The sequence below is a fragment of the Haemorhous mexicanus genome, chromosome 3, assembly GCF_027477595.1.
Source record: "Haemorhous mexicanus isolate bHaeMex1 chromosome 3, bHaeMex1.pri, whole genome shotgun sequence".
In the NCBI taxonomy this organism is placed as follows: domain Eukaryota; kingdom Metazoa; phylum Chordata; class Aves; order Passeriformes; family Fringillidae; genus Haemorhous; species Haemorhous mexicanus.
In genome coordinates this window covers 88,457,839-88,473,510 of record NC_082343.1, presented here as the reverse complement: position 1 = coordinate 88,473,510, position 15,672 = coordinate 88,457,839, and the positions used below count along the sequence as shown (strand labels likewise).

Sequence of the window (15,672 nt, the reverse complement as noted above, 5' to 3'; positions counted from 1 at the left end):
AAAGCAGACGTCCAAATAGATGCATTATTTTATATTAGTACACTATATTGTTTTCAAATTGATACATTGATTTGAATCATAACAAAAGTTTTGTATTTGCTTCATCAAACGATTGCACTTTAAAATTCATGCATGCAGAAGTAATCGTTCATACATCGTTCTCTGTTTGAGAGATTACACATTTCTTTCTATTCATATTCTTCCAGGTGACTTGGATTATTACTGGCTGGATCCTGCCACGTGGCACAGCAGGGAGACGTCCCCTATTAGTTCGGTAAGAAATAGAAAAATAGGGATTCATAAGTATAAGTTAAAATGCTTGCTAATTATGTAAGTTCAGCATAGATATTTGACTGTAAAAAAATATTCTACACAAATCATATGAAAATTAGTTTTAGACTACCTAGGAAATGGAAACCAGAAAGAAAGTTTTATTGAAATGCATATTTGTAAAATTGCATGAATTTTAACCTGACTTTAATCCCTTTATAGACATGGCACTTAATTTCACTACGAACCAAAAAAAAAAAATGCAGTTGTGAATGTGATGCTGCTCTGGGAAAGATTAGTGATTTTTTTTTAAGACTTGGAGTTGGAAAGCTTTTGATTTTGATTTTATTATATATTGAGTGCTCATCTGGTAGACCTGCATAACATGTGTTATTCTAAAGAACAGAATTTCTGTATGCGCTTTTCAGAGCCGTGTAATTTAAAAATAAATATTTAATTTTATTATCTAAGATGTGTTAAAATGTTTATTTGCACTGAAGTTTGAACTGGATTATGGTTTTATCTGTAGACTTAGTGCAGAAATTTTCTTCCCAGAGGCATAAATGTTTAATGTAGCCAGGGTCCAACAGATACAGAAAACTCAGGTGCATTGTGTAACTCACGTGAAGGATGTTTGTGTCTACTGTGACATGATGATACAAAAATTTTATTGGTTTATACATGTGCATCTAAATACTGGAGGATGTTCACACTTTTTAAATTCCAACTCAATTTAATTGCTGGTTTTCTAACAGCATCCCGTAACGTGGCAACCTTCCAAAGAGGGAGATCGCTTAATTGGGCGTGTTATTCTTAACAAGAGAACAACCATGCCTAAAGAATCAGGTGCATTGCTGGGGCTAAAAGTAAGTATTAAGTATTATGTACTAAATGGAAAGAAGTTCCACTGTCCTTAGACATACAGGTGTAACACATTAAATCAGAGGACTCTCAAATCATATGGTCTTTTGACAAAAAATGTATTCCCCTCTTTCCCTAAATTTTGAAAGGCATGCAGATAAATTATGACTGTATAGAAGAAGTAAATACATTTACTCCTTCCATACAGTCTTCAGTTGCCCATGACAAAAGGGCTGAACCATTTTGATTAAAAAGGGGATATGTTTATTCAGCTTCCTGTCTGCAAGATAAATAAGTACACATGGCAATGCATTAATGGAGTCCTGCCTTTTCTAGCTCTGCTGTTTGCAATTTAGTCAAGTAATTCATCTTATAATCAACATACATAAATGTCATCTGGATGCAAATACTTACAAGATCAGTGTTTAAAAGCCACACAGACATTTGGAAACAGAAATTTTGTAGAAAGAAACCAAATATTTACACAAAAATCCTCTTGAATCATAGCAGAGGTTGTATTAAATTTAATTCCAGTAAATGTAGCGCCCCAAAATGGAGATATTGGCAACACTGTCCAATTGATTTAAATCCCTAATTTACATTTTTAACAGACTTTTAGATTCATGTGCCTAAATTTCCAGAATACTTAAAAAAGAGTTCTGTTTCTGAAGCTAGTACCAGTTCAAGCATTCCTCTCTTTCTGTATATTTTTAAATCTATGGAGCAACAAAGAGGACTGATAGAATTTAATTTGGGTGTTCTTCCCTCTCCACTGAGAACAGCAGAAAGAATGCAGGATCTTAAATATTCTCACCTTGAAGTGTGATAGTGTGGCATGGTAATACAAAAGATAAAACCAGCTTCACTCTACTAAATGTTTAGGAGTCTATAGCACAAAGCTCATCTTTGCTGCCAGCAAACAATTCTCTTTGAATAGGTGAGAAAAAAAGGTTGGGCCAAGTAGGAAATGTAGATTGTAGAGTTGTTTCTCTTTGATTTTTCAAATCAAATGTATATTGTGGAGTTTTTCTCTTTGATTTTTCAAGTTTCAGTTGTACGTGATATGGACTAAGGCCCTCACTGATAAATTTTACACGCTATCATGTGACAGTATTGTTGGCAGATAGGCTTCTGGATACTTTTTTGATATTAAAGCTCCTGCTAGTTGTTGTGATTGCAACATGGGGAACTAATACCTAATGAACCATCATTCAGCTCTTTCATTTTATTATAAAACTCCTCTGGGATCTTCCTAACCAAAAATAAACCAGAACAAAAAAACCCTCATCTGACTGGAGAGAGTAAGATAGTTAAAGAGATACCAAGTCAGCAAGACTACATTTTCTTTGTATTTTATTTAAAATCTGGCCTCTTGAGGGCACTTGGTTTTTTATGATGTTCCTGATCTTTGTATCTTGTAGTCATCTTCAAAAACAGATCTTCAGTTTCAGTTTCTCCTCTGTTCTGCAAAAGCCAGAAGTTGCTGGTTTGTCCTCTCGTGTTCTTGGATGAGAGTGCCTATGTTTTAGCATCATCAACATCCTTGTGAACTTGTTGCCCATATTTAATAGTGGTGTATTTGCTAAGTTTTCAATTGATGTACCAATTTTGGGATTTCATACACTTGAAATGATGTGCACTTGCAATTTAAATTTGAGTACATGATGGACAATTATTTGTAAAAAGTACATTTGCCTGGTTATTTATTAAGAAGCATTCTTTCTGCAACAAATGTAGGTACTTAGCAAAAATGGATAAGATTGATTAGTCAAACACAGGAAAAAGAATATAAATTTTGTTCATTCTGTGTCAGCTTTACTTATTTTTGTCTTTAAGCCTCTCTAAAACCCAAACTGACCATAGGTTTGCCTGTGAACATTTCAGGTGTAATTAAAAAAAAAAAAAGTGAAAACTGATTAGTCTATATATTTGTGCTTTATGTGGCATCTGATTGGTGGCTTGGACACTCACAAATTTGTGATTAACTAGGTTGTTGGAGGAAAAATGACAGAGTTAGGACGACTCGGTGCCTTCATTACCAAAGTGAAGAAAGGTAGCTTGGCTGATGTGGTGGGGCATCTCAGAGCAGGTAAATCAATCAGTTACATATAAAATATACTATCTTTTAGTAATGGCCTATTGCATGCAACCTTTAATTTATGCAAACATTTGCTATGTGCCATGGTAATTTTTTTTAAATACAGAACGATACTGTAATGTTGTTATGAAATGCCACGGTTGCCAACATTTCTAATTTACTGTGAACACCAATTGCTTGGATGTATGAGCAAAACAAAAGACACTCCTGAGGAATGCTGGTAAGAGGACTGAGTGATACTGGTAAATTTTTGTTTGCTAGCTCAGGAGCTGCTTATTACACTCCACAGAAGCTATGCAAACATTTTTTTTAAAACTGATATGTCAAACAAAGTTCATATCACTGAAGGATGACACACTGCATACACAGTGGATTTTATTAATGTTCCTTTCAGTGTTAACTGTTACAAATGAAAATGGAAAAAAAGCCAAAAAAATGGTCCTAAAATATTTCATTTCTATTAGATGTATCTATTGCACTTACAAATAAATGGCTGTGCTGATGGCACTTTTCAAGCTTCTAAATGAAGTGAGAATTATGCACAGCATTTGGTTTTCATAGTCACTTTTTAAGGGTTTGTATTTTTACTCTAGCTCTAAGCAACTACTTTCCAAATGTTGTCTTAGCAAACCAAAGTACCTGTGTAGTGTCTTAAGAACCCAGAAGCTCCAGTGCCAATGTGGATGGCTTCAGGATAATTGGGTGAAGCAGATAGTAATACAGAAATAGAAAGGATGCTGAGTCTCTAACAATATTCTACTTTTTTGGCATTTTTAGTTTTTTGTTTCTTACTAAATGAGCGGTTGTTTATAGATTTTAAATGGAGATTATAATTACAGGAAATAAATTTGTCTCCTCTAATCTTAAACCATTTGGGCTGAAATCCTAATTTTCTATTTCTAGTCTAGGTTTTTTTGTGTTTTTTTAATGAAAGCTATTTTTAATTTCTAAAACTAGTTTTAGAGCCAAAATTATTTCCCGGGAAAAATATATTGTTTTGCATGTTTCCAATGAGTGAAAGTCTGTTCATCTTATTGCATGGGACCAGAGCACACAAAAAAGGCATGGATGAGTCCTTGCAGTTAGAAAAAACACTTTTTTTTTTACAAAAAGCATCCAAAATTTGGATAGTTGATAAAAAATTGAGTAATTGTACAAACTTCATAAATTTTAATAATTGCAATATGAAGTCTTGCATGAAGAACAGAACATCCTTGTGCAAGAGTTAAGCACTGGGAGCCAACCAGCTAAAAAGCACCTTGGCAGGAAAGTGTCTCAAGGTTTCTGTACAGCTCTTTCATGAATTTAAATTATTTTTATGTTAACTTGAAAATATAGATTTCATTCTTTGTAAAAGAATATGAAAGTGAGATAAACTTCTCTTTAAATTCAAGGGGATGAAGTTCTAGAATGGAATGGTAAACCCTTGCCTGGAGCTACAAATGAAGAAGTTTACAACATTATTTTAGAATCAAAATCAGAACCTCAAGTTGAAATCATTGTTTCAAGGCCTATTGGGTAAGGCTAAAGACTTGTTCCTTTAGCATAGTAATCACTTCTGTTAACAGGAATCTTAAAGGGATTATTTGTGAGTTAATTTTTTTTTTTTTTGCTTATTAATGGGATACAATTCTCCTTCTGTTACTGACATTCTGTATAGTATGTTTTCTTCACTACCATTTACAGTCTTGTGCCTTTGCAGTGACATATAAGCATAAATATTGTTTTCTATGTAGAGTTTTGCCAAGTGGTAAAGGAAAATTGGTGGATTAGGTACACCTGTGCATGATAAACCTTTGGTTTCCAGGCTTTGAGTCTACTAGATCAGATTAACTTACAAAGGTCTACATGAGGGAAGCATTGCAGGATTCTAGTAAGCCAATACTAGTAGGATTTTAAACAGGACTTCTTTAAACAGCTAAAAGGAAACACAGAACTCCTAATTGAAAAGGCTGTATTTACCCTTAAATGTTTGTTGTCCAAGTCAAACATGGCAGCAAAAGATTCAATCAAAAATTAGCATAAATGTGTTATGTTTAAAATCTCTATTTTTTTTATTATGAACCCAGGTTTGGAGTTTTGTGACAACAATTCTTCTATTCTCAGTTTCTCAAATACACCTTAGAAGCAAAATAATATGTGTTCAAATTGATAAAATTGGGGGGATTGGCCCTGCTTTAGTGAGAGTAGTTTTAGTGATATCAGGAATGTTTTGAGCTAGGTCTTACAAAATTGAATATGAATAATTTATTGTAAATTCAGATTTACCTTGTGAAATAGAGTCACATGATTTACAATAAGAAGTGATTCTTTTGAATTTGCTATTTTCATCATAATTATAATTTTTGCTTGTCTCAAATATGATACTTTTACAGTTTTAGAAACAAAAACCTATTCATTTTATTTCTGACTAAAATATTCTTTTTATATTTTGATTAATGATTTTGTCTGTGCCATGTGAGTGTAGCTATATTTGGCAAATAAATTTTGTATTTTTAATGGCAATCTCTATTAAAAGTACTTAGAAAATTGACATTATTAGGTAATTCCACCTATCAGTTTGACCTTCTAATGGAAAATGAAAGTCTGATGCAATAATAGTGGCTGTTAAATGCTGTAATTACCATCCAGCTGAAGACTCTGGGGAAGTAGAAGCTTTATTTTACATTTTTTGAGATAAATTAGGAGATTCTCTTAAAAGAAAATTGCAAATTCAGTTGTAAAGCTTTGTTATTAAAAATAACATACCTTAAGGAGATTTTAGGAAGTCTAGTTTTTATATTTAAATCAGCAAAAAAAGAAATATGTTGATACTGGACATGACTTGTATTCCACATCTCAGCTGAAGAAAATGGAAATGGATTTGTACAACTGTAGAACTGATGTAAAAGGAAAGTGCTAGATTAACATTCTAAACAATGGACTTTAGACATATTTATTGCTGTCAATATTACAGGTGTTGTGTGCTCTTGAACTTCTAAGATAACTTCAGTATTAAACTAAATATATTCTTTTAGTTTACAAATTTGATAAATCCATTACTTAAGAAAAATTAAGTACAAGGTGACTGCATTCCAGTGCCACATTCCTAAATGAAAACTGTAAAAATACCCTTTTTTTGAAGTTTGTTCAAAATCAAAGAATGTTCCCGAATCTGAATTTTACATTAGAATAGTGCACCCAGAAATAGTATCAATAAAAAGTTTTTCTTTGGATGACCCATACATATTTTTTCAACATGTAGTCAAAAATAGATCACATTAGATTTTGCTTTTGTTTGGAGATAAATGGAGTCTTGACTTGGAGGTTTTTTGTATAATAGAACAACATTTTTCTTGTAGAGTTATGTCTATATAGATTTTTATTTTTTTTCTTTTGCTAGAGGGTCAGGTTGTTTTTTGGGGTCTTTACGAAAACAAAAAAAGGTCCCTAGAGCACAGAATTTTAAAATTTAAAGACAGATCCTTTCTATCCCACAGTAATGAGTCTACGTCCAGTTGTTTTCGGTCAGATTGGGATTTACCTGTCTGTCATCTGAAAATAACCAAAAATTTCAGGCATTCTAGAACAGAGAAAATCATAATAGTAGTTATCAAAAGAAAGAGCATGCTGCACAAGATTTTATTTTTTCACATTTTTCTTTTTTCTTAATAATTATGATCTATGTAAATTGTCCTGCATAATGGAAAATTATTTGCTTGATTAACAGGTTGCTTTGATTTTGTCCCTATCTCCACTTTTGTCTTGTTTTCCAAACTGTGTGATGGTTTCAGATTCCTGACAGGGAATTTTATTTCATCCCATCCAACACATCTAGTATGTCAAACTTTGTTGGTTACTTTTAGGTGCTGACAAAGCAAAATTGAAGTTGCTTGATACAGCATTAAGTGATAATCCATTACAGCAAAAAATTCCTGTGAGGGAATAAGTTCCCGAAAGGCCTGAAAATGGTATTTCATCTACATAATTTAAGTGTTTTCATCTCTCAGTATTAATAATGCAAATAATGTACCAGCACTTTTAATGGCCTTGATTTAAAAATTCCTAGCATATTAGGTCTAAAAAGCCCAAATATGACACAGCTTGCCTTAAGTGAATAATGGAAGGACTGTAAGTCCACAAATGAGACTGCCCACAAATTAGACTGCCAGTTACAAAACTGCGGTCTAAACAATTTGTTCAGTCTTGTAAATTTGGATTTCTCTGTCTGCCAGCAAATGTAATTTTAAGTAATGGATAATTGTAGGATGTTTATTAGAGAAAAATGTGAAGCACATAACACTATTAGCAGCTAAAGGCATAACAACAATAAACAGTATGACCGCAATAGTACCGGGGAAACTCCATAGAAGCTAATTGACACTAATTCTAATGGCTGCAACACAAGGTAGATAAGAAACCTATAAAAAGTAGAATTAATGGGTTGGCTATCTCAATAAGAGGGGAAGAATTACCTATGAATATGCATACAATGTGAGAGGTGGTTAACATAGGAGAGCACAGAAAATCCTCTGGCAGTATACTTTTCGGAGAAGAAGCGTGGCATGGTAACTAACTCCCATCTCTTGTGCGCTCTGTGGGATAGTGCAGGTAAATCAAATGTTTTTTTCATTTGTCTCTGTTTTCTTTGTCAGATGCTATCTATCTTTGCCTAGATTTCCACAGATAAAGCTGCCAAACTGTTGTTTCTGTGATATGATTCAGTTCCTCTGTGCTGTTGGTTACTGTGGGGTAGGTCCTGGCAAGGAAGTTGAACCTCCATCAAAAACCAGGCAGTGCTGAACTCCAGAGAGCTGCTCAAGTAATTACTTCAAACTGCAGATTGATCTACAGGTCCTGATGGCAAGGAATGGTTTTGGGAAGAGCAGGATGAGCACTGAGGAGAGATACTCAGGAAGTCTTTAGAAGCTCTCTGGGATGTACAGTATGATACATCTGTTCCTAGAGCAACCTAAAAAGTGTGGGTTACAACCACATTTGAATTTGGTTCTTCTTCAGTGAGCAACCTCTTGACTAATTTCTCAGAGAAATTATAGCTGTCCCTGTGCACAATAGTGATACTTACAAACCATATATCTGCACAGAGTAGTTTCAACCTCAGGTACAGTTTTGTTTAATTTACATAGTCATTAAGGCATGAAAGGATCAGAGATAAGATAATTATATGTAAGACCACACAAGCTAGAGATAAAAAGACAAAGTTCAAAGTTGGCACCTCTACTGGAGGTGTGTCTGACACTATTTTTCTCAAGTTAATATTGCTCCAAAAGGCGAGTAAAATTTTGTTACTGTATTAGATAAGCAGTTGTGCAACTTTTCACTTCGTTTTTCATTGTTTAGTCTAGTTTTGAATATTTTAAGTAAAGAGCTTCTATTTCTTCTAAAGAGCTTTTTTGTAAATCATATATCAGAATCTTTTCTGCAGTGCAAAATGAAAAGCAGGCTGGATAAGACAAGTTTTCTTATCTGAAAAGTTTTAGTTTCCTCTTAGAATGTTCATTCTCTAATTAAAATGCCAACATTTAATCCTGTTTTAAACTGTGTGGATCTGTTTCTCATGTTGATTTATCATCAATTTTTTTTTAATTGGTTGTAATGGTGTGACAGTGCCTTAGCAGAAATATGAATCGGTTATTAAGTTATTATTAGTGTGTAATTAATATCTGAAGTTTATTTTTTGCCTTTTTTTCCTACTGTATCGTTGACAATACAAGAAAAAAAATCCAAACAGAATTAGTTTTAGTGTCTTTCTTTAGTCACACCAGGACTATAGAACTTGGCCCTGTGGCTGGCACTTTCCATGTTGAAACAGTCCTTGCACATGTGAACCTTTGTTGACACCCTAAAAGTGGTGGTATTACAAACAGTGCTATACTGCAGATGAGAGTGTTCATATTCTAGCACAAGAAAGTATTGCATACTTAACATTGTACTGACCAGAAAAATCTGTTTGATTATGGTAAGTAAATATTTCAGACTGATGAGAAATACCCTGGAAAGTCTGACCTGAAAAAGAGAAAATGTTAAGAGGAAGAAGAGTGCACAGCAGTCCTGCTGTGCAGCAGGTCATTAATCTGTTCATGTGTTTGTAGTGTACTACTGTGCCATGGCAAGAGTGACTAATTCAGCTATAATTCCATGAGTTTGAGAAACCACATTTTTCTTGACTCATGAAGTCAAGACAAGGAGAGGCACATTCTTGTTTAGTGATGTGAGGTTTAAGCTGATTTGAGACATAAACACAGAGCTGAAATAGTCTATTTTAAAACACAGGCACCACAAGTTTAAATTACAGGACACAAAAAGCGACTTTAAGGCTCAGTGATTGGGCTCTGTTGCATTCTTTTTCTGATACAAGTGTCTGTTTGTCTGTTTCTTTTTCATAAGTGGCTTTTTTATACCTAGGAGTCTTAGTTTTATGGAGTTCCAAGTCAGAAAGATTTCTGTGTTTCACTGAGCAGACTGCCTGAATACCTTTAAAATTCTCATCTATAGACTTAAAATCTTGTAAATGTTCTTCAGAAATGTTATTGCTGTTCCAATTTTGGATTAGTCTATGTGGATGAAAATACATTCAAGTAATTCACTGAAGAATTTTGTTTCCATTTCCCTTTTCTGCTGCTTTGTTAAGATTTGTGCAATACTAGATGATTGTTGCTCTTGTAATGTATTTTCAGTGATGGCTGAGAATAGAAAGAGCCAGGAACTAGCATCATGCAGATTTTGATGGAAGAATAAATTTATTGATGAGAAAACACTGATAGATGTGTGTGGACTTAATCAGTTTATCTTACTTATATATGTATATGTTGGATATGTATGTGTTAAAAAATGTCCATACCCACTTGTAATGCAGTTTCATTTTCTTTTATCCTTTGGAGAAATGCATTATTCACTTGTTTGTTGAACATTGCTAATGATCTTTGTTTTCCTTTTTTATTATTGTAAGACATTTTCATCAGTTTCATTCTCTGAACTCCTTGAGACGTTTATATAAAAATTACTAGTGAGTTAATCTTTGTTTTATCTTTTTGATTTTTGTTCCTCCAAAAAATAGTTGAACAACCATAGCTGTACTTCCTTTTGGCAAAGGAATTACAGCTATGTACTGTATATTTTTCTCTTCCTAAAATTTCTCTTTCTTTATTGTTCCAGTTGCAAAAGTATCCTGTAATCCTTCCACAATGTTAACATTGTGTTGATGATATTGTTATATCTGTTAGTTCCTTAACCTGAACATAGTTTGTGTTAGTGTGATTTTCATGAATGGTAGTGGAAAGTATGTCTTTAAATATTTCCTTTTTTTCCTTCTTTGTAACCTGTTAGACAGAAACAGATCCATGTTGTTAAAACACTGTCCCAGTATTTGTCACAGCCAAAGGTTGTCTCTGTTGTTTCTGATTGCTTTGTATTCACATTTTAGTGATATTCCACGGATTCCCGAGACTTCCCACCCCCCCTTAGAGTCTAGTGAGTACACTCCTTGTTCTTTTCTTTAAGCATGATCTTGTACCCAGCAAAACTGTGTCAGCTATGAACTTTCTGAAGGATGATCTGTGGAAATTGCATTGGCTCTGAGGTTTTTGCATGAAAAAATTCAATGGGTTTTGGCCTTGTGTGTTAAATTTGAAGCAATATGAACTTTTTAAACATTTACAGGTTTCAAATGCTGGCAGAACTCAGTTTTTTCATTCTATGTCTTGTGTCGTTAGTATCAAAATAATAATTTACTTCCCCTAACATAAGAGGGAAAACAGGTATAAGGGTCTGCCAAAGGTACAAAAGGTGTCAGGATTTCACCTCCTGCACCAAGCAGAGTAAGTCCAGGGTTCTTAATTCTCTTTTTTTTTTTACCAAGAAGACCTTGGCTACATGAATTTTTGTTCATACTTCAAAAGACTGGTGTTCTTTTTAACTATGTCATTTGAATGTTTTCAGCCAGAGTATTTGAGGGCCATGGCTCCCAGTCCTTTCCCATCTGAGCCTTTCCAGAGATGCAACTAGAAGCCTTCCCTGGGACAGGGAACGTGTGATCACTTGTCACAGCTCATATCATTAGTGAGGGCTCTGTTTCTCTAGGGGAGAACTGAGGATGTCCAGCAGGTGCTGAAATATCCTCCATGCCAGATGCATGTCCTGCATGTCTTCCTATTAAAATTTCGGAGGCTACTGGGAGTATAATCCATACAACAGATGTGGTGCATTCATCAAAGAGTTAGGATCATAGAATCAGAGTACTTTGCGTGGGGAGGGAGATGTGGAATTCAGTCAGAAAACAGTATTTTATTTAAAACACCTGCTGTGGTTTGTTAATGATGTATGAGGAACACTCTTTTTATATTTTTTTTCAAATCAAAAAATGACAAGTTTAATCTGGGATGTAAGGGTAAAAAACAGTCTTTCCACTCTATTTTCTACATCAACTTTATATAATTCAAAGAAAAAGCAGTTCATAAGTTATTCAAATTTTGGATGGTAAGTTCATGTGTTTCTCATGTGGTTTTAGGTTCAAGTTCTTTTGAATCTCAGAAGATGGAAAGGCCTTCTATTTCTGTTATATCTCCAACTAGCCCTGGAGCCCTACGAGATGCACCTCAGGTCCTACCAGGGCAGCTTTCTGTGAGCATATTTTGTTTTTCTTGGGTTTTTAAGGGAAATCTCTGAAGTGTTGGTCCTTCAGCCCTGCACATTCCCAAGGCCTGTTGGGAGGCCAAGAGAAATGTTCAGGGTTGGTAAAGATTAACATCTTTCAAAAGTTTTTTGACAGCCTCTGGATGCACTAACAAGCCCTGACTGTGATCAGAGCAGATATAAGAGATTGTTGTCTTAATACACCAAAGAGTGCAGGAATTTACATTGAGAAGAGCTCATAAAAGTGCCTTGAAACTTGTAATTTTGTAGCTTCTGCACTGAAAATAGTGACTTTGCTGTCCAGTAATCTGCAAATTCAAGCACAGTATCACTGTTTTCTTTATGGGAGCATTTAAAGGCCTGTATATTTGTTAAGCATTACACTATTCTGTAATGCATTTCAACTTCGATAAATCTTGGAACTTTCTTGTAATACTAATTGAAGTCCTACTTATAAAGTATACTGTCAATACTTAAACTTTGTTTTCCACATTTTTTATTTTTTTTGCATTGATGATATTAATTCAGGAGTATAGCAGGCTTAAGAATTTCCTAACATTATGATTCTCTTAAGAAATTATGTAGCTCTATATAATTGTAGCTCTATATTATATGCTTTTGAAAAGTGTCACAAATCTGAGCAGATACATTTCAACTATGTCTTGAGATAAGATGCAGGCAGAGTTGTCTTTTTAATGTAGCTCTTAAGGTGTAGAGTTAAGACATGCTGGTTTAGGTGCCCTTACAGTTCCAAGATTATGCAGTGAGTACAATAAACAATGCAAGTATAATCAGGCATAATTTTATTCAGCTGTGATCAACATTACAGTCTTTGGTATATATATACCATCATCTTTTACATCTAGCCTAATGAGATATTAAGGTATTTTAAATGCAATGTATCTCATTGTTTCAGGGAAAACAAAACCCCAACAGTTACTTTTACATTGTGGTTATTTTTGATGCAATCTTAAAATTCTGTTTCTTCTCCATTTTCGGTAATATTTTCTGGTAACTTGATTCCTGTAGGTTAAACTCTGGTATGACAAAGTGGGACATCAGTTGATAGTAAATGTTCTACAGGCAACAGATTTGCCACCAAGAGTAGATGGACGCCCCAGAAATCCCTATGTAAAAATGTATTTTCTTCCAGACAGAAGGTAACAGTATTCCAGTTTATAAAATTATATTTTAATTTACCATGTATTAAATCAACTTTTAATGAATGCTTATGAAGAACTCCTTTTTACAATTTTTTATAGCTAGATTATTTATAACAAAAAATTACACTTGAATCATGCAAATCACTATCAATTTAACTTTGTGGCCTTTTGTAAGAATGTGAACCACTGTGCAGAAAATGCTTCCTTCATTTAGGCATTATCACCTAAGAGAAAATGAAAACAGTTACATCCTGATGAGTGCATAGTATTTTCTGATTTATCTCTATGAATAATTTGCAAAAAATATTTATGTTTCAGTGATAAAAGTAAAAGAAGGACCAAAACAGTAAAGAAAAGTCTAGAGCCAAAATGGAACCAAACTTTTCTCTACTCACATGTACATCGTAGAGATTTTAGAGAACGAATGCTTGAAATCACAGTTTGGGATCAGCCAAGAGTACAAGAAGAAGAGAGTGAATTTCTTGGAGAGGTGATGCACACAATCACATTTCTTCTGAGTTCATTGTTTGATTTTGAGTATATTCAGTTTCATATTTTCATATGTATTTTGTGTGTGTGTGTTTCTCTGTGTGCCTTCAATGTAAAATTGAAACCTGATGATTTTTCTGCTAGATTCTTATAGAGCTGGAGACAGCACTTTTAGATGATGAACCACATTGGTATAAGCTACAGACACATGATGAATCTTCACTACCTCTGCCTCACCCATCTCCATTCATGCCAAGAAGACATGTTCATGGTGGAGAGAGCACTAGCAAAAAATTACAAAGTAAGTCCAAATTCCATTAAGGTCTCTTAAATTTGAAATTAGAAGTGCTGGATATGTTGTAATGGTACTTAAATTCCAAATAAAATAAAAAAGATACTATTTCATAGTCTTTAAAAATAATGAAAGTAATGAAAATGTGTGGCAGGAAGGCAATTTAAATTATGACATTATGACATGTCAGCCTTACAACTGTGATGTATAACTTTCAAGTCTGTGAAACCTGCTCGAATTGATTTGGCTTTCATTAGCAAAAAAAAAAAAATTGTTCAATTTTTTTTTTCATAAACTTTTTTTAAAATAGAAAGATGAAGTTTATAATTATTGGATAATTTAAAAAAAATTTTAAAAAGCTTTTTTTTTAAAAAAAAATAATTCCTTAATGTCTTACAAGGCTTAAAACGACTTTTTATCATAAAGTTAGTCTCAACCTCCAATATGCTCATTAAAGTGTATTTTTGCAAAAAAGAGAATTTATTAATGTGTTTGGGAGGTACAGATGTTTTCATGAGTCTGGTTTCAGGTTTGTATGAGGCAAGTTAAAAGGAGATATTTCAACATTGTAGTTTCTCTGTTCATTTAAACTAAGATTTACTTAGAAATATGAAAGATGTAGGGGACAATTTTAAAATGCATTTCCAAGCTATTTTTCTGATTTTTGTAAGACATGGAAGTCATTCACTCCAGCCAATGCATAGGAAATTGGTGCACATTCAGGAATGAACTGTAAATATGTGTTACTGCTGTAATTGCTGCGTGGATGCCCAAACACAGGATATGTATAGAGAGAAGAAATTAAAGGTTAGTTTTTGTGAGATATTTGAGCTTTTCAAAAAGCTGGCAGTGCTGTTTCCTCTTCCTCTCTCTCACCATATGTTGCCTCATCTCCTTTCCTGTTCAGCAAGCTGATTCAGCATATTCACTGAAGTAGCACAAAAGTGTTTCTTTGTTTTTTATTTGAGTTTTGCTTTTGGAGGCTTTCAGAGATAATCTATCCTAGTAGAAGATTACTGAGGACTTGAGGGGAAGAGAAAGGGAAAGGAGGCTGCAGCAGCTGTAAGATGTTAAATTGGCTCAGCTATCTTCTGAAGCATCAGTTAGTCACTGCAGTTGAGTTCTCCTTCTCTATTGTTTTGACTTAAAATCATCTTTTTGGTTTCATTATTATGTTGAATGAACATATTCTTACATATTATAACATGACCAGATGTTCAGGTATTTGTTTACCTTACTGTTGTGCAGGATCTCGGCCAATCAGTGATAGTGACATCTCAGATTTTGATGTTGATGATGGTATTGGAGTTGTTCCTCCAGGTGCGTGGATGAACAGCATGGTCCTGCTTTCTTTTTCTTCTTCTTTTTTGCTTGTTTGGGTTTTTTCTTTATAATATTTTGGAATATTGAGGATACTGGTTTTGGAGAGTGCATTGTGGAAAAAACATTTTCCTGATTATTCCATGGTACCTGTCCATACCTGGTAAATGAAAAGATTCTAGTATTCATTCATTTATATATTTATTTTACATTTCACTCTTCATATGGGGCCCACTGGTTTGATCAAATTGGTTAATTTCTTACTGTGTAATGCTCCAAGCATTATTTAAAATGCAAATTAAATGTAAAAGACTCTTGCATTTTAAAATAGTTTAGATTTTAGTTTTTATTGAAAGCATTTTTAAAATTATTTTGCTTTTTGCTTGAAACTCAGATTTAATGCAGTCTTCCATGGACTTTATTGATAATGCATGACTATAGATTAAGATGCATGCAGCATGGCTATATTTTTTATAGTTTTCATAAGCTTTCATGAACTATCATTACCCTAAATGTTCATAAATATTTACTTGTAGAGACTGTCATGG

The 15,672-nt window shown here is 33.7% G+C and overlaps 1 protein-coding gene across 19 annotated transcripts in view; it reads left to right on the top strand.

The window, feature by feature from the left end:
• The window catches only part of RIMS1 (regulating synaptic membrane exocytosis 1), a 305,427-nt gene that overhangs the window by 177,880 nt on the left and 111,875 nt on the right, over positions 1-15,672 (top strand). For 17 of the 19 annotated variants that reach the window (XM_059842637.1, XM_059842630.1, XM_059842618.1 and 14 more), the window contains 10 exons: positions 207-274; positions 1,026-1,136; positions 3,121-3,220; positions 4,624-4,747; positions 10,653-10,699; positions 11,736-11,848; positions 12,890-13,020; positions 13,342-13,513; positions 13,657-13,813; positions 15,053-15,124. In XM_059842637.1, coding sequence (XP_059698620.1) covers positions 207-274; positions 1,026-1,136; positions 3,121-3,220; positions 4,624-4,747; positions 10,653-10,699; positions 11,736-11,848; positions 12,890-13,020; positions 13,342-13,513; positions 13,657-13,813; positions 15,053-15,124 — 1,095 coding nt within the window. The remainder of the gene's footprint in view (positions 1-206; positions 275-1,025; positions 1,137-3,120; positions 3,221-4,623; positions 4,748-10,652; positions 10,700-11,735; positions 11,849-12,889; positions 13,021-13,341; positions 13,514-13,656; positions 13,814-15,052; positions 15,125-15,672) is intronic. The other 2 variants (XM_059842621.1, XM_059842620.1) reach the window with 1 other exon arrangement.